The sequence below is a fragment of the Castor canadensis genome, chromosome 15 (genome assembly GCF_047511655.1).
Source record: "Castor canadensis chromosome 15, mCasCan1.hap1v2, whole genome shotgun sequence".
In the NCBI taxonomy this organism is placed as follows: domain Eukaryota; kingdom Metazoa; phylum Chordata; class Mammalia; order Rodentia; family Castoridae; genus Castor; species Castor canadensis.
Window position 1 is genome coordinate 28,314,912 of NC_133400.1, and position 22,961 is coordinate 28,337,872.

Below are 22,961 nucleotides of genomic sequence, written 5' to 3' on the forward strand. Positions count from 1 at the left end.
ACTAAGCACCTCCAGATCCTCCCAAAGGTAGCCTCTACTCAAGACTCAGGTTTCTGCCGGTTTCTGCAGTGGGTGGGGTGGGGGTGGGGGGATGACCATACTACACAGGTCTTCCTTGACCACCAGATCTAAAAGTCTCCTTCAGGTCCCACTCTGTTATATCCCTCCAATTTATTTTAGTCACTATCTGAAATTATTTTTCCTCTCTATTACTTAAGTCTAGCCTTGTCTAGCTTGTTCCCTGATGTATCCCCAGGGCCTGCCTAAGCAAACATCGGTGATGAAAAAAATGCATGAATTACCAGTGTGAATTTCTGTGACCTGAAGTGTATTCGTGCACATGCATGAGAGTTTTGGGGTGTCTATGGAGCAATGAAACTGTAACCCCATCACCTCCTATCTTCTCAGTGGTCCTTCTCCTCACAGCGTTCCAGTAGTTTTCTATGTAATACTTCATTCCTATCCCACAAAATCTGGAGATGAGGGCCTCACACCTCCCTATGTTAGGTAAGAAAACTATCATTCATCCACCTTTTTTTCTTTTGGCGGTACTGGGGTTTAAACTCAGGGCCTCACCCTTACTAGGCAGGCACTCTACCACTTGAGCCACTATGCCAGCCCTGCTTTTTTGTGTTGGCTATTTTCGAGATATGGTCTCTTGAACTATTTGCCCCGGATCCAGACGTGATCCTCTTGAATGCTGCCTCCCAAGTAGCTAGGATTACAGGTGTGTCACAGGCGCCTGAAAGTTATCAATGTTTAGAAGTGAAAATAGGGCAGGCATAGTGGTGTGCAACTGTAATCCCAGCTACCTACACGACTGAGGTGGGGGGATCGTGGTCTGAGGCCGGCCTGGGAAAAGCAAGAGCCTGTCCAGAGAAAGATAAAAATTAAAGTAGAAAGGACTGAGGTTGTGGCTCAAGTACTAGAGCGTTTACCCAGTATGCGCGAGGTCTTGAGTTCAAATTCGGCTACCACCAACCCTCACGCCAAAAAAAAAAAAAAAAAAAAAAAAAAACGAAAGCCGCATCCCCAGTCAGGAAAGAACAGTGCAGCCCTTCTCCTGCGTGCCCAGTCCACCCAGGCCCCTCTCCAGGACTGGCCCTCGCGCGGCAGATCCGCTTTCCTTCCAGAGAGGCGCAGGGGTTTGCCCGAGGGCACCTCCGGAAGGGCGATGGCGCCATCTCTCTGACGCGGACCTCAGTTTCCCCAGTCCCCAACGGCCGAGGCTAGGCGGCCATGGGCTGGACGGCCCCAGGGTAGCGGAGGGTTAAGGGGGCGTGGCCGGGGGCGGGGCGTTCGGCCGCACCTGGCGATCCCAGCTCGCGAGCCAACGCCTTGCGCAGCGCCAGCAGCTGCAGCAGGAGCCCGAGCCCCGGAGGAGCGGCGCGGGAGCCAGAGTCACCGCACGCGGGCAGCGACGCGGCCGAAGCCACCTCGGAGGGGAGCGAGCTGCCATGGCCGAGTTCCCGTCGAAAGTGAGCACTCGAACCAGCAGCCCCGCGCAGGGCGCCGGCACCTCGGTCTTCGCGCTGCGCCCGGACCTGAGCTTCGTGCGCTCCAACTTCGGGGTGCTCATGCTGCTGCAGCTGGTGAGCCCGCGGGCTGGTCGGGGAGTCCCGTCCGACCAGGCCAGGAGGGGGAACTCCCGAGGGCGCCCCCTCTCCGCGCGCACGGATGCGCCATACCTACCCTGGGGACACTTCCAGGATGGACACCCCCGAGATCGCCCTGGACCCTCTCACCACGGGACGCCCCCTGGTCATCCCTGCGTGCAAACGCACTGCACCCTCCTCCTGTTCAGGGATTCCCTCCCTCGTCAGCTCGCATCATCCACGTCCCAGGTGGTCACCACGACCGCGCTCAGAAGCTGCAGTCACGGCGCACAACTCTCGTGATCTCTCTTGGTCTGTCTGTCTCTCTCCTCCTTCCCTGCCCCCGGCCTCCAGGGGCTAGGCAAAGTCCACTATCCACCTCCTGTCCAGCTCCCGTGGCTCTTTGTGGCTAAACTCCAGCACTCCCCCCGCTAAACCACAGAGCGCATCGGTGCCCAGACACAGACTCTTGGGCACGGTCCCCTGGGCTCCCATGCGCAGCCAGGCCTTTCTGGCTTCCTCTGGGGAACCTGCCGGGTAGCTGCCGGTTTAGCTTGCTCGGAGGGCAGAGATTTCGCGCCTTGCGCTGGGGAGAGGAATTTGTGGGAAGCCAGATGTCAGACTCCTTTCGCCTCCGGACCTCTGTGCACACCTCAGCTGAGGCAGGCCAAGGGGAACGCCCCACCCCACCAGTTATAGGCCTGGGGGTGTTCGCTTTCTTCCCACCGTACCCTCCAGTGACAGTCTGAAGGCCTGATGGCTGTCCCTTTTGGAGGGGTCCCATCAGCTAAGAGCCGTCCATTTTCAGTGGTGGGCTTCCATCCATTTTCCTTGGCCACCCCGTGAGTAGACATTTCGCACCATCCCGCTTACCGCGGGGTGTTTGCAAGGCTGCCAGACCCTCGGGGGAGATGGAGATCGCATCTTCCTGCCCTCAGGGGAGCGCCCACCCCCATCTGGGGCCCTCTACCTCTATTTCTGGATTCCTCTCAGTTCCCTTGGTGGGGCCTCTCCCCCACCCTAACCTTCCAATCTCCTACCAGGGTTTGTTTAAAATGCAGATTTTTGGACCCCCTCCCTGGAAAAAATGTGGAATGGTTGAATCTCAGGAAGTACAGCCATGAATCTACACTTAAATCTCTTCTCCCTAAGTGTTTTTTTTTTTTTTTTTTTTTTAATTATTGGCCCTTTGTTTTGTTTTTGGACAGATTCTCTGTCCTGGGGGTGACACCCTCTTCTGACACTAATGGGACTAATTTAAGTCTGCTGGCGGGAAGAGCCACTTGGGTGCTGGGCTCTGGGCAATTTGGGAGATACAGCTTAGGACCTGGTTGGGGAGGAGCCCATGGCTTGGAAAGAAAGGAATGTAAAAAGGGCAGAGGGGAGGGAGATAAAGTCTGCAGCCTGGAAGGCTTCATGGAAGAGATGGCTTTTGAGCTGGGATTTCAACAAAAGGCTGAGGCAGAGGTAGGGAAGGGCACTGAGTGAATGGAAGCTGGAGATGGGGGATTTGGGGGAGCAGCCAGCAAGTGGGGAGGTTGGAGTTGAAGTACCTATTTCTGGTCTGACCAGAAGCCAAGGGTGCCTCTGTGCACCTCTGCCAGTGCTAGAGACTTGGTGCTGTTGGCAGCTTTGGGAGGTTTTGGAGCAGTGAGGACCACAGTGCAGTGGCTTGTGGACCCTGAGGGTTAGCCCTTGAGGATAGGATAGGGGTGTTTTGTATTTGGACAATGAGAATTGCATAGGGAGGATGAAGGAACTGGAATGAGGGCTCCTGTGTGGATGGGAGGGACCTGGGTAGCTGCCTCTGGGGGAGGCTTATGGTTCTGATTTGGGAGATTCCTAAGGCTTAGCACCTGGGTCCCCTTACACCATTGCAGACACTGAGGCATGAGTGGGAGTCCTTGGTGTAGCTGGGCCCCTGGGTGTGCAGACACCAGAACTGGCTTTCTTTGCCCCTCTCAGTCTTCCATCCCCTGTGGGGTTCTAAAGGCCTGTACCTCCAGCCTTCCCCATCTGCTTGTTGGAGAAGCTGCTTCTGAACTCTTTCTGTGGCAACGGACTGTTCCACTGGGTCGGAGACAGAGGTCCACTCAGCATGCCCCACCATCTGCTGAGAAGCCCGTCAGGTGCACACTGCACTCTTGGTCTTTTGCCAAGGGCTTTTTGTCCTTTTTACCCCATTTTGCAGGTGGGGAAACTGAGGCTCAGAGGTAGGTCTTGGCCCAAGATCTCACCACCCTCCTCCCCTGGAATGAATTTTCTGTTTCATGTTCTTAACTACCACACTCAGCTTTGCTCCCATGAAACATGGGGGTCTGGTGAATTACAGGCAGTGGTGGAGACCTAGACCTAGGGCCTGCTCCCCCTCCCTCCGCACCCCCCCCCCAGGCCCCAGGGATCAGGGAAGGCTTTGTAGAGAAGGCAGTAAATTAAATGAGAAGCTAGAAGCTCATTGCTGCCAACCCCTCTTTCCCCAAGATTTGGTGAAAGGTTCCTGGGAGGGTGGGGGATCCCGAGCTCCTTGACAAGGAGATTGTTCTTCATCCAGGATCGGGTGTCCTGCACAACCATCCCAGTATTTGTCACTAATATGTCTGGTGGTATTTATCACTTGCCCTCCCCCATTCCTCCAAATCTGGTTCCAGAAGGTATTATTAAGTCACTCAAAACAGAAGAGTTAATATGTTTCTAAAATTTGATGGGTTTGGGAGGAAGGTAAAGGTAGGTAAAAAGACATCACTATATCAAGAATCTGTAGCAAGTTTAAGATTACTGGTTCATTGTTGAACTTTCTAGTAACCTAAGGAAAAAGGAAATAAGAATTTATGCAACTGACCCCAAAACAAGTAGACAAATAAGTCTGATCTAGAGTTAGCTCTTCTGGTCATAAAAACCTTGCGTCCTTCCTGCTACAGTTCTTTGTGTGACAGGGGAGTAGAAAAATGCGGGAGAAGGTGTGACTGGTCTCATGGCAGATCCTTCAGCCTTTTTTAGAGTAAATATTAAGTAAGTGCTGTGAAGTACTCATCTCTTTCTTATTTTTTAAATTCTCCCCCAGCTCTGAGAAGGAGGTTACCTGGGTTTACTGATGAGAATAAGGCTCAGGGAGGGTGAGGAACTTGTTCAAGGTCACGCAAGGAAGAGTAGCAAGGATGTGCATACAGCATAGAGTGAAAGGATTTGCACTCAGATCTGGTGATGGGAAGCCTGGCTCACACTGTGGTTCTTGTTTGTTTTGTTTTATTTTTGGGTGGTGGAGTTCTTGGATGCTTTGGAGGAGAAGGGGTGACTTGAGGAAGGGAAGCTCATCAGGGGTCTCTTGGGAGGGCTTCCTGGCACAGGTGAGGTCTGAAGGTTCTAGCTAGATGGAACGGGGTGGGAAGAAGGAGGTTCAGGCTAGGCATGGTGGTGTACCCACGTAATCCCAGCACTTGAGAGGCTAAGACAGAAGGATCCTGAGTTCAAGGCCAACTTGGGCTACATAGCCAATTCCAGGCCAGTCTGAGCTACACACCGAGATCCTGTCTCACAAAATAAAAAAGGAGGTTCAAGACAGGCTATCACTTGTGCAAAGCCCTGGCAGTCAGAAAGCATCTGTGGGGCCCAGGACCTGGAAGCTGTGTGAAGTCTCTGTGGCTGGACAACCATTTGCCTTGGGTGACTTTGATCCTTCTTGCCCTACCTCCTGGGATTGGGGTGGCCACATAGCTTTAAGTTTGCAGGTAAATAAACAGACCAGATGCCTTATCTATCACTAGATCACAGTGATCATGGAGTAGACCTCAGTGTATTGGCTGGTGTGCAGGCCTGGAAGCAGACTATCTTGGATTCAAATCCTGGCTCTGCCCCTTCTTGACTTGGGATCTTGGTTTCCTTTTTCTTTCTTTCTTTTTAATTGGTGGTACTGGGGTTTGAACTCATAGCCTTGAAGTTGCTATGCAGGCACTCTATCACTTGCATCTCACCCCCACCCGCACGCTTGGGATCTTGGAAGTACCTAAGCTCCCGAGCCTCATTTCCTGGTGTGTAAAATGATGATGGTGGAACTGTTGAGGAATACAGAACATACTGCCTATGAAGGGCTTGGCATGGTGTGTCTGGAAGGATAAGTTCCCAGGACTGTGTTGTAAGCACAGTCTTGAGAGCAGCATTCTGGATCAAACTTGAAGCTTGCGGTGCCTCCAGGCTGTCTGCTCCATCCTTGCACTTGGGGGTGTTAGGAAGCTCTTTCTTCTGGTGGTCCCAGTGGCAGGCCAGCTCCTCTCCAATGTGGGGACAGGGCAGGGCTAGAATGGCAACTCTGACCTTCAGGAAGCAGCTGCCTGGTGGTGGAGGTCCATGAGGTATGGGCAGTGCCGTGCTGGGGACTACCAGGCTTGCATAGCACTGAGATCCACATCTGGGGGGTTCAGCAGCCTCAGTGCCACTTCCTGGGCCCGCACACTCCCTATGCCTGTTCCCTTCAAAGGGCACACAGGGCTCTGCCTTGTTAGTTCCCACCACACTCCAGCTCACTGTAGTGGGAGGGTGCGAGGGTGGGAATTCATTTGTAATTCCCTAACAGTATAGGAATATATTCTCCTTCCAAAACAAAAACCAAGACAGACAAGGCTGAAGGTGTCCTCAGATCACCACTCCTCTTCCTAAGGCAAGAACTGGTTCTAACTGGTTTTATTCTGTATCTGCTGTTAGCGCAGTGCCTCTGGCATCTCTCCTTGTGAGTATCCCATAGTGTCACTGTAGCCCAGCTCCTGTAGCTGCTTCTCAGTTTTTCTACTGATGGACCCTTTGTGGTTTGTAAACATTGTTAAGTTCTTTGATAAAATGTTATGACACACGGTGAAACATTCAGCGGTATAAAAGGTGCTTGGTAACATGCAGTCTCTTTCATCCCTGACCAGTCCTCCATCTGCCCTCACCCCTAGATCAGCGCACATGGTACTATGCGCATCTTTATTTTTTTTCATATCTTTATTTCCATAATTTTTATTTTTATTCAACTTTTGTGATGGTGTTGGGGATCAAACCATGGAGTCTCACGATGCTAGGAAAGTCAGCTCCTGACTCTACCTTGACTATACCACCAGCTCCTTCTTAATTTTGAAAATAGGTAATATATTTACAATGCTCAAGAATGGAGTGGAAGGCTGGGTGTGGTGGTGTACGCCTATAATCCCTGCTATGCAGAAGGTGGAGGTAGGTCTGAGGGTGGCCCTGGACAAATATGAGACCCTCCCGGAAAAATAAACTGAAAAGAAAAAGGACCTGGGATGTGACTCCAGTCGTAGAGTACTTGGCAGGCCCTGAGCTCAAACTCCAGTACAGTGTATGAAAGAGTGCAGTGAGCCATCTGTCCCCTTTGGGTACAGCGGATCCTTCATGCCATGTAAAGACCTTATGTGCAGTGATGTGTGCAGATGTGGGCAGTCACACCTCTCCCTGCTTTACCCTGGAGACTGTACATCTGTGAACCACGCATGGACATGAGTCTGGGGTCATTTTACCTTAATACAGAGAGCCCAGTCCATTCCTCTTATGGCTTCTGTGTGTCCCACCATGTGACTGTGCTGTGATTGGTGGCCAGGCCTGTGGTTGGCAGACACCTGGGCTTTCCAGTCTTTGACTGTTTCACACCCTACCACAGTGAGGCTGTAGGATTCGTTTCCAGAAGTGGCACCACAGGGTTGCCCAGCAGGGTGGAGATTTGCAATGCCCTCCATGGAGGTCACACCTGTCCCTGGGTCCCTACCTGTTCCCACAGCCACCCAGTTGCTGATTAGACACACTTCTGGACGCTCCCCAATCTGATAGGCCAAAATGGCTGGCCAGCACAGTGGTTGTTTCAGGCCCTGAGGAGCAAGGTTAACCTTTGGAACGTGGTTGGAGCCCAGTGCTTCCTTGTCCATGAACTCGGGCTGGGCCTTGTCACTTGCCAGGAGCTCTGGAAGGTTTGCAGATGGCGTTCTCCAGTAGTTTTGTGGTTTTTGGTTTGTTTGTTTATTTTTTACTTTGCCCCTGGACTTTTTTTTTTGCCATGTAAAGTTTGCTTTACTTTATAGAGGGTTCCTTTTTCTCTCTCACTGTTTCTTTTTCCTTCTGGCCTCTGGAAATTCAGTCAGGGTGAGGCCTTTTCCACTTCCAGGTTGTGAAGAAGTTCTGTGTAGCGCTCAGCAGGTCTCATGTCACCCACATTAACCACATCCAGAAAGATTATATGGAGGAGGAAGCAGCCTTGCTGTAGGGCTAGCCTGTCTTTTTTTTTTTTTTTTTTTTTTGATAGTGCTGCGGTTTGAACTTGGCCACACGCTTGCTAGGCAGGTGCTCTACCACTTGAGCCTCTCCACCAGCCCTGTTTTGTGTTGGGCATTTTCAAGATAAGCCAGTGGCTCACACCTGTAATCCTAGCCACTCAGGAGGCAAAGATCAGTTCAAAGCCAGCCCCGGGCAAGTAGTTCTCGAGACCCTATCTTGAAAAAACCCATCACAAAAAGGGACTGGTGAAACGGCTCCCGTGTAAGATTTGAGTTCAGGATTAGTACCGCCCCCCCCCCAAAAAAAAGATTAGGGTCTCGAGCTAATCTGTCTTTTTCACCTTCCCAACATTTTAAAGCACAGTAGTTCCCTTATCCAGGGCCCCGGTGGATGTCCTGAACTCTCTCTGTACACTTTTCTACATACATGCATAGCTGTGATAAAGCTTCATTTATAAAGCAGGGGCTGGTGGAGTGGCTCAAGTAATAGAGTGCTTACCTAGTTCAAACCTCAGTATCACCCCCCCCCAAAAAAAAAACCTTAAAAATAAATTAGGCATAGAAAAATTAACAACAATAATAAAATCAAATAATTACAGTAATGTACTTTAATAAAATCTATTTAAAATTTGTGAGTTATTTCTGGAGTTTTCCATGTAATCTTTTCTGAATACAGGTAACTGAAATTGCAGCAGATGAAACTAGGGATAAGGGGGGACTCCTGTGAACAAACTCCAAAATTGGGTGACCACTCTGCTTAGAAGTTTGCTTGTTTTTTTGTTTGTTTGTTTTCCCATGCTAGGATTTGAACTCAGGACCTGGTGCTTGCTAGGCAGGTGCTCTATTATATGAGCCACTCCCCAGCCCTGACAGGAATGTTTTAACATTGTTACATATTTGTTGCATTTAACTTTTGTTTGGTTGCTACTATGATCCATAATATAGGTTTCTCCTTGTTAGTGATTTAAAAGTTTCATTTTAAAATTAGCACACTTGCCAGTGAATACAAGGCCACCAATAGGGACTGCTTAAATAAGTTAGGGCCCATATGGAACAGCATCTGATACCTTCCTGCTGTGGAAGAAGTCAGGAGAGCAGCTCTGTGAAATGATGCACCATCTGAAGGCTGTATGGTCAAGTAGAAAAAACAAGGTGCAAAACTACAATCATTTGTTATTTTGTTTGTTTGTTTTCTGGTGGTACAGAGGTTTGAACTCAGGGCCACCTGCTTGCTAGGCAGGTGCTCTACCACTTGAGCCACTCCGCCAGTCCCAATTGTGATCATTTGTGTGGAGGAAATGTGCACAGACATAAGACAAACCTATTTGAAACTGAAAGTGTATGTGTGTGTGTGTAAATCCTGTGTGAATAAACATGTAAGAAACCACTTTTGGCCAGGCACTAGTGGCTCACACCTTAATCCTAACTACTCAAGAGGCAGAGATCAGGAGGATTGCAGTTCAAAGCCAGCCTGGGCAAATAGTTTTTGAGCTCCTATGAAAAAAACTCATCACAAAAAAGGACTGGTGGAGTGTCTCAAGGTGTATGCCCTGAGTTCAAACCCTAATACTGGAAAAAAAAAAAAAAAGAAAAGAGAAATCACTTTTGGTTACTATGTCATATATTTATATATTTCAAAAATAAGATAACATTAAAAGTTTTTTCAGCCAGATGTGGAAGTTTGTGCCTGTAATCTCAACATCTGTGTGGCCAAGGCAGGAGGGTTATGAGTTCGAGGCCAGCCTGGGCTATATAGGGAGACCCTGTCTCAACTCCTCACCCCCAAATTTTTAAATAAATGTTGAGCAAAAAAAAAAAGTACAGGTAGTTTGTGGATATGGCAAAAGCTGTGAATGCCCTCTCAGGCCTGGAGAGAAGGCACTTCTCCCAGGGTCACACAGTAGCAGACATTAGCTCTGAGCTCAGTGCTGCTGATGGATGTCCTGTATGATTTTCTTAATCATCTGTAAATGGAAAGAGGACATCCACATCAGGATGGGACAGAGGTTGGGCCTGTGAGGCCATCCCCCTGTTGATGGGCACTTGCTGATTTTCCTGACGTGGCCAAGACCTGGTGACCACTCCTCGGCAGCTGATGGCTTAGTGGTGGTAGAATTCAGCCCAGGGCCTGGTTTCCCACTTCTGCAGGTGGTCTCCACCTAGGTGGTGGTGAGCAGAGGCTGTTTTCCTTGGCAGCCCAGGGAACCCAGCCCTGATACTGACAGAACTGGGCCGAGCCTTTGTGTCTGGGCAGGATTGGCTCTTCCTGTTTGTCCAGGGAGGAGACACCAGGGTCTCAGGAAGAGGAGGGTCAAAGGTCAGTCAGCTGCCAGGGAACAGACCTAGGCCTGCCCTAGAACATTGATTATGGGGTATGTCAGACATCAGGTGAGCTCTCCCCTCTACCATTCTGGGTGTGAATGGTGGGCGGGACCATTTCCAGCCCCTTCTGGTGCAGGGGAGGGGGCGGCTATCATTTTATCCACAGCATTAGATCCCAGGCCTGGGGGGATGTCCAGGATGGGAAGAAGCTGGAGCAGTGTCCCCACCTCCTGGGAGTTAGTGTCAGGGGAGTCTGTACCTCAGAGCTATTCAGGTACCACCCCTTACGGGTGTGACCTTGGGCAAGGTCCACATCTTCCAGGAGCCTCAGTTCTTATCTATGAAATGGGCTGAGTTGGGACCAGAGGGAGAAAGACCCTGGGGATGAAGTGCTGATGGGGGCCTGGTAGGCTAGATGAGAGGCTGAGGCTGATGTGCTGAATGCCAGGCCTCTGCCTGGGCTTTCTCAGGGTGGGGGTGGGGATGCAAAGTTTCTGTGTGGTGGGGGAGTCTTTGGTATTGGGGAGGCTCTGGAGGCATTGTAGGGTGAACCAGGGGACCCATAGTGGGCAGGGAAGAGAGGAAGGAATAGGGGAGTCACACCGGGGTGCTCTAAGTCCTGGAACCCTATTGAGGGCACTGCCATTTGACCCAGAGCAAGATAAGGCATGGGGGCTATGACTCAAAGCCCCCCTGGGCCCCTACACCTGGAATGACCAGAGGAGACCTGCTTGGTCCTGCCCAGAGGGCAGTGAGGGCACCAGCTGGGGTTAAGTAGGGAGCAGCCTGAGTTTCTGTTGGGAAGATTTTTCTAGAACCCTGAGGGGAACCTCAGGAAAGAGTGGTGTGGGTCCTGTGAGGTGTAAGGTGTGTGTGGCTGAGCCAGGAGGGGCTGGGGTGCAGAAACCCCTCCCACCTCTGGAATCTAAAAACTCAGATCTGAGACTCAGGACTGGAGAATAACAGATAATGTGCAGAAGGCTGTCTTTGGAAGGCCTTGGAGCTGACTCCTGCCCAGGTGGGGATGGGTGTGTATGTGGGAGGAGGACCCTGCTGCCCAGGTTCAGAAAGCACCTGGCACAGAGCTGGCCTGGGAAGAGTTTGTCCAGTGACTGAGTGACTCAGTTTGGTTCCTCGTAGGCCCGTTTTTCAGATGGGAGGTTCCAGAGTTGTGATGAGTGCTGCTGAGGCCTCGGCAGTCTGGCCTAGGCTCTGGCTGGAGCTCATGGCTCCAGATTCTTGATTGCTCAGTGTCCATCAAGGGAATTCCAAGGAGCCTCCGCCCTCCCCTGGCTCAGGGAGGGGGTGGTGTGTGGTGGTGGTGTGGCCAGCCCGGAGCCTCTGTCCCCTGCCCCTTTGTCTCCTGTGACACAATGGGTGGCTTTTTGTCCCCATAAAGTCCCTTTCAGTGTAGGGAAAAGGGCCAGGGTGGGGGTGGAGGCTGAGCCTGACCAAGCCAAGTCCTCAGTGTCCTCAGGCTGCCCAGATGTGTCCCAAAGGAGGGAACCCCAGGAAGGGTCACTAGGCCACTCTTTGCCTCAGTGGCACTGGGGCAAAGGTGTTGGAGGATTGAGGAAGGACTTGCTGCCTTGTCCCCGCAGTAGCATTTGGTGGCTCTTACCCTCTTTGTTTTTATGCATTTGGTTAGTTGCCAGCATTAAAAAGGATTTCATGTAAAAACCAGGTTCTAGTGTCTCTTTGGGACTCAGCAGCTCAGGCCTGTGCTCCCAGCTGTCACCCGCAAGTTCCTCTCCTGCTCCAGGGGTATCCCCTGGCCCTCTTAGTCCTGCCTGTGGCCTGCAGCCAACTCTGGTGGCCACTGAATGTGAGACCCTCATGTCAGCCCCCAGCCCAGAGGTGCTCCTTTCTTAGTGCTCAGGGATCACTACCAGCCCACAGGATGACGCACAACCTGCTGTGGCTTTTAACTTTTTCTCACATTTCACCTGCCTGACACACCTGCAGGTGACTTGGATAGGCAGCCCCTCTTCACAACTTCCTCTTGTGCCAGCTAAGGAAACAGACTAGAAAAGCTAGGTGACTCTCTCAAGGCCACACAGTGAGTCTACCAGGGTCTCACTCTGCCCAGGAGGTGCGGGGACAGAAGAAGATTTTGCAGGGGAGGGGTTAGCTTGGCCATTGTGGGATTGGTGAATTAATCCCTCCAGAAATGACATGGGGAGAGGGTTTGAGGCCCCTGGAGAAGAGGCACTAAAGAGACTTGGCCCTCAGGTGTGGGCAGTGGGAAGGGCAGTAGGCTAAGCCCTTGTGCCCATTGTGCAGGGGAAGACTGAGGCTAAAGGGTCTGCCTGGGAGGAGTTGAGGAGCAGTCTTGGGGAGGCCCTTGGCCCCTGCTGCAGTTCTGCCCCCACCCCCAGCCCAGCTGCCTCATTTGTAAGACGGGTGGGGCTAGCACTGCAAGTCCCTTAGATATGTTAATTATCTCTGAGCCACACACCCCACGAGCCATACACACTGCCACTGCCTCAGGAAACCAGGTGCAGCGGAGTGGCTGGAACCCAGTTCTTTATCCTCAGTGATGGAGCCACTGGAACTGGTGGAATGTTCAGCCTATGCTAGGTGTGATCTAACCTACCTTGACCATCTTCATTTACCATTTCCTCACCTGGCTTCCTCTCTGTGTGGTTCTGTGTCCACATTCCCCTGTCCTTCCAAGGACACAGTCATTGCATTAAAGGCTCTGATCCAGTGTTGCCCCCCTTAACTTGATGACACCTGCAAAGACCCTGCTCCAAATGAGGTCACATACATAGGTACGATTAAGACTCAGCATACCTCTGGGACACCATTCCACCTACAGAAAAAGACCACAAGGAAAACCTGCCCCTGAGTTACAGGGAGGGCCCACAGTGTCCAAGCTCACCTGGCTAGGTGTCACGATCTGGGGAGAGCAGGAAAGCTGCGCTGGAGTGAGGAATGCTTCTTGGCCGGGCACTGGTGACAAATCAGTCTTCTATGGTCATGCAGGTGGTTTAAACAAAAACATTTCCCCCTTGCCCAGTTTCTGAGAAATTCTTTGGGGATGCAAATGTCTCTGGAAGAGGTCCTTTTATGACACTGCAGTTCTCCCTTTTTTTTTGAGGAACTGGGATTTGAACTCAGGGCCTACACCTTGAGCCTCTCCACTAGCCCTTTTTTGTGAAGGGTTTTTTTCAAGATAGAGTCTTATGAACTATTTGCCCAGGCTGACTTCAAACTGTGATCCTCCTGATCTCTGCCTCCTGAGTAGCTAGGATTACAGGCGTGAGCCACTGGTGCCCAGCTATAGTTGTCATTTGAAGGAAAGACTCCTAATCCAAGTTCTTCAGGCTTTCAAGGTCTTGTACCCCTGAGATTTCCAGGCAGTTCTGGGTATCTGCAGCACCCTCAGAGAGTTTGGAAGGTGGGTGAGAGAAGATTTGGTTGTGTATGTGTGTGTGTGAGGAACATGAAGAGGTAGGCATAGTTACCTATAGAAACTCTAGAACAGATGGACATGGAGGTGAAGGCCACTCACAGGGCCCAGGGGTAGAGTTCACCTTCCCCAGACCCACAGGACTCCCTCTGTCCCCTCCCCTCACCCCTGGTCTTTGTTCACATCACTTTGCCAGTGAGCTCTTGCAGTGGCTCTTAATTTAAAATTGCACCAGCTTCCCCTCTTTCTAGTCCCCCTCCTCACCTGGTGCTTCCCAGAGCCCTTACCCTGTGAGTCATCCTTGCTGAGGGATTTTATCTGAAGAGGGGTTGCCTGGAGTGCAGGTGGCCACTTGGTAGTGCGTGCTGCATGGAGGGATCTGAAGAGGCACACGGGGAAGGGCATCTGGGCTGTGCATGGGGTGAGACCCTGGGGCAGAGTTGGGCTGCTCTGCCTCACTCTGCCCCCTAGCTACCTGCTGTCATTCTCCAACCTCATAATATGACAGGTCCTCTGACCCCTTGTTCCAGCTAGAGTGGGGGCCACAGCAGGTGATGTTTCTGTGGGTCCTGGCTAGGGATGGGGGTACAAGGGGCCCTGTAGCTTCTGGAACTGAGGCCTGGGCCTTGGTCCCCCAGTGGAGCCATCCAGGCCAGCAAAGGGGTCAGCAAACTTGAGGGAACGCAGTCCTGAGCTGAGTCTCACTGGGGTGGTGGTGGGGGGGGGGGTGTATCAGAGACCAAGAAAAACCAGTCAGTCAGGTTCAGATGGAGAAAGGACCTTCCCTGTTTTAGGGGGCAGCTCCCTGGGCCCAGAGCCAGGCAGCACAGCAGCAGGAACACGAATTCCTGCTACTTATCTGTACTTCATCTCTGCAGGCTACATTTGCTGATCTGAAAACCAGGGGCAGGGCAGAGCAGGGACAGGGAGGCCTGGGTGCCCAACCCTGCCCTTGGAGGCAACTAAGTTTCCTGTATTTCACACATCACCCCACATCGCTCAATAAATCTGCAGTGTCAGATACCAGGGAAAAACAGATCTGGGTTCCAGTTCTGCCCTACCTCTTACCCACGGTGACCACAGGCATGGCTCCTAAGCTTCTGTTTGGAAAATGGGGGACAAAAGGCACAGACTTGTGAGAGGGTTATGACAAAGGGCAGGGAGGCACCGCCCCGTGCCTGGCAGAGCAGGAGGTTGCTACATGGGTGCTGTGACTGCCTATGAGTAATAGCACAGGATTAGCAGCTGGATGTGGCATCAGTGTGCATTGGTCTTGCTTTTCAGTTTGCTGCATTTCTAACTTCCTGGAACCAGTCAAAACAATGGTTTCTAAGTCCACAAGAGCCTACTTTAAATGAGAGCTGTTTGTCCCTGGTAGGTCACTGCTCACCTGAAGAAGGTGCCTAGGATGCTACTTCAAAAGTATTTGCTCTTCCCAGTGGCCTCATGCAGCTCTGGGGGTTTGTAGCCTTCCCGATGTGTCCATCTTGAGCGTGGTGACTTAGGGATGGGTGGTAATAAAAGGTGGGTGGTGCTTGTTCAGGATCATGCTGAGTCCTCACTATTGAGAGCTCTGTCCCCAAGGTGGCAGACCAGGGGTCCTGTTGCTCCACCCCACCCCTTTCTTTACTGGAAATTGGGCACAAGGGCCACCAGCTGACCTGCTTATAAGAGGTCGTAGGTAAGAACAGATGGCTGTGTGGGACTAGGTGCTAGGGTGCACCCCAGCCTGGGAGACGGGGTGCAGAGCCCTGGAGAAAAGGGCACCTTCCTAGGTCTTTCACCTTAGGCCAAGGCCCTTCCTTGTGTGGCTGAGGGCAGGGCCAGGAGCAGTTTCCATACACATTTCTTTTTTGGTGGTACTGGGTTTGAACTCAGGGTCTTCACCTTGAGCCACTCCACCAGCCCTATTTTTGTGAAGGGTTTTTCGAGATGGGGTCTTACGGAACTATTCGCCCCAGAAGTGGCTTCAAACTGCAATCCTCCTGATCTCTGCCTCCTGAGTAGCTAGGATTACAGGCATGAGCCACTGTGCCCGGCTAACACCCACATCTTTTTAACCTATACAGGGCAGGCTTCTGACCCTATATCCTGGATAAGGACACATGCTTGGTTCCTAAGCATGTATTTATTGAGCATGCACTGGGTACCAGGCACTGTCATTCACTGAAGTCACAGCACTGAACACACAGGGTCAGGAGCCTGGGGACTTGTCTCCAAAGATCAGCAACCAGAGGGGGGCCTTTCACCCTTGGGCTGAGGTCTGTCACCTGCCTGTCTACTGTACAAGGAAAAAGTACACAGCGCTTCTGTGTGTTTTTCTTTCTTTGTTCTTTTTTTTTTTTTAAACAAGGTGGAAGTTTTAGCAAGGATTTATTTTAATATAACAGGATGAAGTAGGGAGACGGTGGGGAAAAAAAAAAAAGAGAGAGAGACATTCCCTATTCCCCACACAGGATATGGGAATAGACTTCCCTCTGTGTGTCCTGATCAACGACAGAGCCTTGCTTTCTTCAGACCCCCACATCAGACTCTCTGGTCCTCAGGGAGTCCATACGATGCCCTCATGGAAAAGAGAGGGCAGCCCAAACTAGGTGTTTTTAGCCACTGGGAAGGCCTGGGTTGGCCATGTGTGCAGTACTACTTACAGCGCCACCGTCCCCCACCTCCACTCCCTGGGCCCTGCCCAGGATGCTAGGCCACACCCTGTAAGTCCTCCTCGGCCGCCCCACGAGATGAGTGGGCAAGCTGTCCACATGAAATTCCCTGTGGCCCAGAGGACCTGGGCTCCCGTAGTTCTGCAGGACTCAGCCTGTTCATGAATAAAAGCAAATGTTCCCATTGCTCTCACATCTGAACCTGAAGTTGTGAGTCCTCCGGTAGCTGTATGAGGTGGGTATGTGTTTATGCTTGTAAACTGCACTCCTTTTACAAGTGGGGTGATTAGCTGGGCACCAGAGTTTACGCCAGTAGTCCTAGCTACATGCGAGTCTGAGATTTGGAGGATTGTGGTGCAAGGCCAGTTGGGAAAATAGTTTGCGAGAGACCCCCCCCATCTCCAAAGTAACAGGGGCAAAAAGGACTGGAGGCATCGCACTAAGCAGTAAAGCACCTCTTTGCAAGAGCAGAGCCCTGAGTTCAAACCCCAGTCCTACCAAAAAATAAATAAAAACCCAGAAAACACAAGTGGGGTAATGAGAACACAGAAAGTTATGAGCTTGCCCAAGGTCACACAGGAGGAAAGAGGAGCAAGGATTAAACCAGGCAGTTGGCTGGAGTCCATACTCTTAGCCACAGCATACATTTCTGGGATGTTCAGGCCCAATCTCTTTGGGGACAGGTCATGTGGCTTCTTTGAGGCCCAGTTTCCCCTGTAAGACACGGAATAGTAACACCTGTAGATGGGGCCACTAGGAGTTAAGGAGATGGCAGAGAGAGGGTGGAGATGCATTAGGCAGGAGGTCACCCAGAGTCCTGGGCCCAGTCAGGAGGAGGACACATGGGCCATTGTCATCCTGCCTCAGGACTGCGTGATTGGCCATCTCTCCGTGATGTGCTGGTGACCGATCTTCCTTTCAGCAGGTTTTTGCCCCTAGCAAGGCCCAGGTCCTGAACTGGGTACTGGGGTGCAGCTAGGAGACAAGGATGGACCTGCCCTCAGGGAGCCTGCAGCTGGGGAAGGAAACACTATACTGGGTAGTGGGTGCCTGGGGCATGTATGTAGAGAAGGTTCTGGAACCCAGACTTAGGCATAGGGAACGTGCCTTGGAGTACAGGCAAGGAGTACTGTCCCAGGCAAGCGATGCTATGTCACGGCATAGAGGGATGAAGAGGGGAAGAGTGGCCAGGCAACGGCCCAGCACAGAAGTGTGCAGAGGGAGCCTAATCAGTATTTGTCAAATAAAAAGGCCAAGGCTTGGTCTGTGACCTCCATCTTAAGTTGGGGGACTCAGGGAGACTATGGCCCTGTCTTGTTCCCCCAGGTGCTGGGGCTGCTGGTGTGGGCCCTGATTGCTGACACCCCATACCACCTGTACCCTGCCTATGGCTGGGTGATGTTCGTTGCTGTCTTCCTCTGGCTGGTGACAATCGTCTTCTTCATCCTGTATCTGTTTCAGCTTCACATGAAGTTGTACATGGTGCCTTGGCCACTAGTGGTGAGTCTGAGCAGGGGCATTGTGGGTGGCCGTGACAGGACCCCTGGGACCTTCTGATGAGAAGTGGTGGTTGGGGTCGGGGTGTGTTGGCTGAGGTGCTCAATGACCCCAGCTGGCCTGCAGAGCCAGGATATGGGGGAGCATTGGTGTTTCAGGTGTTTAGCTTTCAGAGAAAGCTCTGGGTTTGTTGAATGGATTCACAAAAGACACATTTGATTCCCCCCATCCCCCCACTCCCACAGAAGTTTGAACTCAGGGCCTCACACTTGCTAGGCAGGTGCTCTACCACTTGAGCCACTCCACCAGCCATGTTTTGTGTTGGGTATTTTTGAGATTGGGTCTCAAACTGTTCGCTCAGGGTTGGCTTCAAACTTTGATCCTCCTGATCCCTGCCTCCTGAGTAGCTGGGAATGTTAATGGTGCTGGATTACAGGCATGAGTCACTGGTGCCTGGCCAAGAGACCCATTTGGAATTTTGGAAATACTGTTTCTTTTCGAGAGTGGTCAGAATCAGCCTGGCTTGCTGGGTTTGTCAGCCTCTGGCTGAGGCATACAGGCAGGCAGCCAACCCTGTGGTGAAAGGAGGCTGGGGCCTAGCATGTGTGTTCAACCTGCCTCCGGGGGAGGCCCTGCAACCTGGGAGAGGCTGTGCCCCAGGTTTGCCCTCAGGAGGGAGGAGGTACCCTGGCCAGACATAGAAAGCTGCTGGGGTTTTTCTCTGATCAGGAAACCCCTTGCAGCTGGGGTCTAAGCCTTTCAGTGAGCACAGAGGCACGTGATTATGAGAGTAGCAGCATTGTTTGCAATTCAATGACTTTTTAAACCAAGGAACCATGAGTCATCCTCAAGACAGAATGGGTTTGTTAGATCTTGACATCACTGGCAGGAGCCAGGCAGGGTTAACAGTGGCTGCTGAGGGCGAGGAGGCCTTGGCCTGACTTCCATCTTCCTGCCCCATGTCTCTTAAGAATGCTGCTGAGCTAGGCCTCCTGTCCCTGGGCCCTATTGGGCTCTGGCACAACCGTCATGAAAGAAGGTTACTTTTCAAGGCCCTGGTGGCCTGGCGCTGTTTCTGTGCTCCTGGACCTGTACCAGATGGTGCAGGGAGGGCTGAGCTGCCTCTGGAGAAGGCTGGGGGATGGCCTGTGTGGATTCTCTAGGATGGGGGCTTGCCGACACCTCCAGGGCCCAGGTAAGAGAGGTAACTGAGGTGGATCAGAACATTCTAGAAAATCCAGCACACTATCTAAGGGGAGGTGCCTCTTCTGAGCACTAGCTTTGGGAAGCCAGGGATGCAGGTGCCTTGTGCATACGGGGCAAGTGCTGGGCCACTGAGACACATATCCAGCCCCCATAATTTTTTTTTCATATTTAAAAACTTTATTTTCTCAAATGAGCACCAACACAGATTGGAAATATGACACTTTTCTCTAACACTGCATCACTATGTACAAATACAGAAAGGGGGAGACCCCAGAATTTTTAATATGAAATTTTACTATAAGAATTTTCAAGTTTCCATGTGAAATCTAATTTTTAAATGTTTGTAATTTAAAAAAATAGGAAAAAACCAAATGGTTGAGGGCCACCAGTTTGAAGACTTAATTGCCCGGGGCCAAGCATTTGGGATGTGGATCTGAGGTCTTCATGTTCAGTTTCCTGCCTGGAGTGTCTAGGCCATCTGAGGCCCTGACCCTAGCATTTGCTCTGGAGTCTTGAGCCTAGGATGTGGCCACAAGGGAGCCATGGATTACTCCCCCGCCAGTAGAGGGATGTGAGCCCCGACCTGTAGGACCAGCCACAGGGTCAAGCTCTGTGGTGGTACAGTGAGAGCCTGGAGCCACACGTGGAGGAGTGGCCTGTGGCTGAGGGAAAAGGGTTTTGCGTGGTGGGCTGGTGTTGCCCTGCTGGCTTACTTCAGGCTTTCCCAGTTTCCCACTCAGCTGCAGAGGCTCTTATGCTCCCTGCGAGTCTCACAGCTTTTCTCCTCATTCCCACCAGTTAATGATCTTTAATGTCGCTGCCACCATTCTCTACATCACCGCCTTCATCACATGCTCTGCGGCAGTTGATGTGACGTCCCTGAAGGGCTCCCGGCAGTATAACCAGCGTGCAGCTGCCTCTGTGAGTATGTCCTGGGGGTCCCCAGCAGTCTACAGGGGAGACACAGCCAAGTCTAGGTCTCCAGATCTGAATTCACAAGCTCCCTTGATCATAGGCAGGGACCTCCTGAGTTACCACCTGCACTCTAGGTGAGTCTCAGCGGGAAGGAAGCCAGGCACATTCAGGATTCCTTAGTGAACAAATCCAGAGGAACCTGAACAAGAATAGCTGGTGGCAGCCAGTGGAAATTCTGGGCTAGCTGTGGAGCTCTGTTGACACTCACTTGTGCCACACTGATTTAGGGCCATGTGCCCCCTTGGACAGTATGTCAACTATGGGCCCTACCCGTTTGACAAGTACTCATGCAAAACCATATCTGGGGGTTCCCCTAGGAAGCCCAGACTCCGGCCCATGTCAGGTACCCACAGTCATCTCCACACCTGTCATGCTCTGCTCTGCTCCACAAGGCTCTGCACACCTTGCCCTAGTGAGGAAGAGGAAAGGACTTGCTGGTAGCTTTCTACAGACAAGGACCAGGACTCTAGCACAGAGGTTAAGTGACATGCCTGGAATCCCAGTCATGTTCAGGATGGGACATCCCCTGGGCTTCCCCACTCTGGTGAAGACGGTTTTGAGATCAGTGAACTAAGTCACAAAGCTTTTCAATGCACATACAGGTTGTGGGTGTAGAGGTGTAAACTGATTCCAGAAAATTCCTAGGTTGAGGCCAGGCATGATGATACACATCTGTAATCCCTGCACTTGGGAGGCGGACACAGGAGGGTCATGAGTTTAAGGCCAGCATAGGCTGCATAGTGAGACCTGTCCCTCCACCTTCCCCCCCCCAAAAAAAAATCCTAGGGTGGCTTTGAGTGTGTGTGTTTTAAATGTTATTTTTAGTGGTACATGCAGGCTTGGCAAGTGCTCTACTACTGAGCCACCCCATTCCCGAACACTAAACCCACTATAACTATGTGGTAGCTCCTACTCCATGGTTAATTTTGTCTTTTTTTTTTTTTTTTTTTTTGGCTGAACTGGGATTTGAACTTGGGGGCCTCACACTAAGCAGATTCTCCACCACTTGAGCCACTCCGCCAGCCCTGATTTTTCTTATGTTGGGTATTTTTGAGATAGTGTCTCACAAACTATTTGCCTGGGGCTGACTCTGAACCATGATCTTCCTGGTCTCTGCCTCCTGAGTTGCTAGGATTATAGGCGTGGGCCACCAAGTGCTCGATGCCTGTGAGGTTTTAACTGTTTCCCCCATGTAGAATGAGTATGAGGATTGTGGCTGCCAGAACAATTTGCTCTGGTTAACAAGGTTTTGCCCATCTAAGGGGACCCACTGGGGATAGTGTCACCACCCACCTCTGGATCTTGGTGCTCTGCTCAGACTGACAGCCTGGGCCCCTTCTCCCTTCAGTTCTTTGCCTGTCTGGTGATGATCGCCTATGGTGTGAGCGCTTTCTTCAGCTTCCAGGCCTGGCGAGGAGTGGGCAGCAACGCAGCCACCAGTCAAATGGCTGGTGGCTATGCCTAAGCCACTTGTGCTTTGGCCCACACTAGGGCCAAAAGCTGCGGCTTGGTCACAGTGCAAGGCCACCCACAAGCCAGGCAGGGCTGCGTTTGTGCTCCTCCCTGTTCACGGGACACCAGCTCTCGAGACAGCACTCCTGAGGAAGCAGGCCCAAGATGGCACAGTGGGCTGGCAAAAACCTGTGGCTGAGACCTCCTCTTCCTCCCTCTTATTCAGCGGAAGGTGACGAGGGATGTGGGGCTCTCACTCTCAGCCTTGTCATCAGAGGACCTCATTGTCCACGGATGGGCCCACCCTTCTCACTCACCAGCACTAAATGCACTAATAGACTCCAAACCTGCAGCCATAGGATCAGTCTAACAAGCAACATGGACTTATCTTAGTGTCTGTTCCAGGATGGCCTGCAAACCATCCTGACCTGACCCTCCCCAAAGCCAGCATGTCACTTGTAGGGAGATGTTCATAGGAAGAGAGTTCCGATTGCAGACCTCTGGTTATTTACGCAAACCAGTTTCAAAGGACTGCCAAATGATGACAGATCTCTTCAGGTTCCCTCCCTCCCCCAAGCCTTCATTTGTAATTCTCTCTTGGGAAAAGCTTATATCAAGGCAGACTGCTTCCTCCAGGCTGCTGATTAAGCACAAGGGACCTGATGGAGGGAGCAAGGGAAGCAGGACCTTGCCTGGTGTGTTGTCATATGGTTGGTAATGACTTTGTTTTTTTACAATTGCAATAAAGATGAACTTATTTGGGAAATATGTGGAATCATGGCGTATGCTTTTAAACTCCAGGAAGCTGCAGGTTAGGGCCATGCAGTCTCTAAAATGCCTATCCTAGAGCAGGAAGTTGTGGAGTCTACTTAGCACTACCAGCCAGCTCTATTATGAGGAAGACTGGCCAGACTTCCTGCCTGCTCCATCTGGAACAGTCCTGGCCTAAGTTTTTTTTTATTTTTGAGAACTGAGGCTTGAACTCAGGGCCACACCTTGAGCCACTCCATCAGCCCCTTTTCTATGGGTTTTTTTGAGATAGGGTCTCTTGAACTATTTGCCTGGGCTGGTTCTGAACCTCAGTTCTCCTGATCTCTGCCTCCTGAGTAGCTAGGACATAGGTGTGAACCACCGGTGCCAGGCTGGCCTGTTTTATAGCACTGCCCTGAAAGTGCCCCCGGGCTGGTTGTGCTGCTCAGTGGCAAAGCATATGCTTAGCATGCCCAAAGCCCTGGATTCAATCCCCAGCTCTGCTCCACCCCAAAAAACTGTCCTGGTAAAACAACTGAGTCACCTTTGCTTTACTGGGCAAGTCAGGTGATCTTACTGAATTTAGACTGTCAGTAATGTCACCTGACTCAAGTTCCTGAAGCTTAGCAGTGCCGTGATCAAGGTGCTTGCCATGCTAGAGCTGAGTAGTAGACAGCAGAAGGAAGGCAGCTAGTCCTGAGCTGATTTTGCCAACACCACCACAGGGCAGTACCCTCTGAATAACCAGCGAAAGGCACTCTTTGCCCCCCGTTTTTTTAAATAACAAAAAAACCTGGTAACTATTCAGTTGTGGATGAGCCGTGACAGAGGGCTGGAG

General features: G+C 51.5%; 1 protein-coding gene across 3 annotated transcripts; it reads left to right on the plus strand.

Moving 5' to 3' along the window:
- Positions 1–1,320: 1,320 nt before the first annotated feature.
- Positions 1,321–22,139, plus strand: Pllp (plasmolipin). Of its 3 annotated transcripts, none has more exons than XM_074055953.1 (4): positions 1,321–1,592; positions 17,570–17,743; positions 19,745–19,867; positions 21,600–22,139. In XM_074055953.1, exons 1-4 carry the CDS (start codon positions 1,458–1,460, stop codon positions 21,741–21,743), a joined length of 576 nt encoding a protein of 191 aa, XP_073912054.1. In that variant the 5' UTR covers positions 1,321–1,457; the 3' UTR covers positions 21,744–22,139. The 3 variants fall into 3 exon arrangements, with proteins under 3 accessions (XP_073912054.1, XP_020020149.1, XP_073912055.1); XM_020164560.2 differs by having other exon boundaries at positions 1,322–1,592; positions 21,270–21,741; XM_074055954.1 differs by lacking the exon at positions 1,321–1,592 and adding an exon at positions 10,154–10,237.
- The last annotated feature ends 822 nt before the right edge of the window (positions 22,140–22,961 follow it).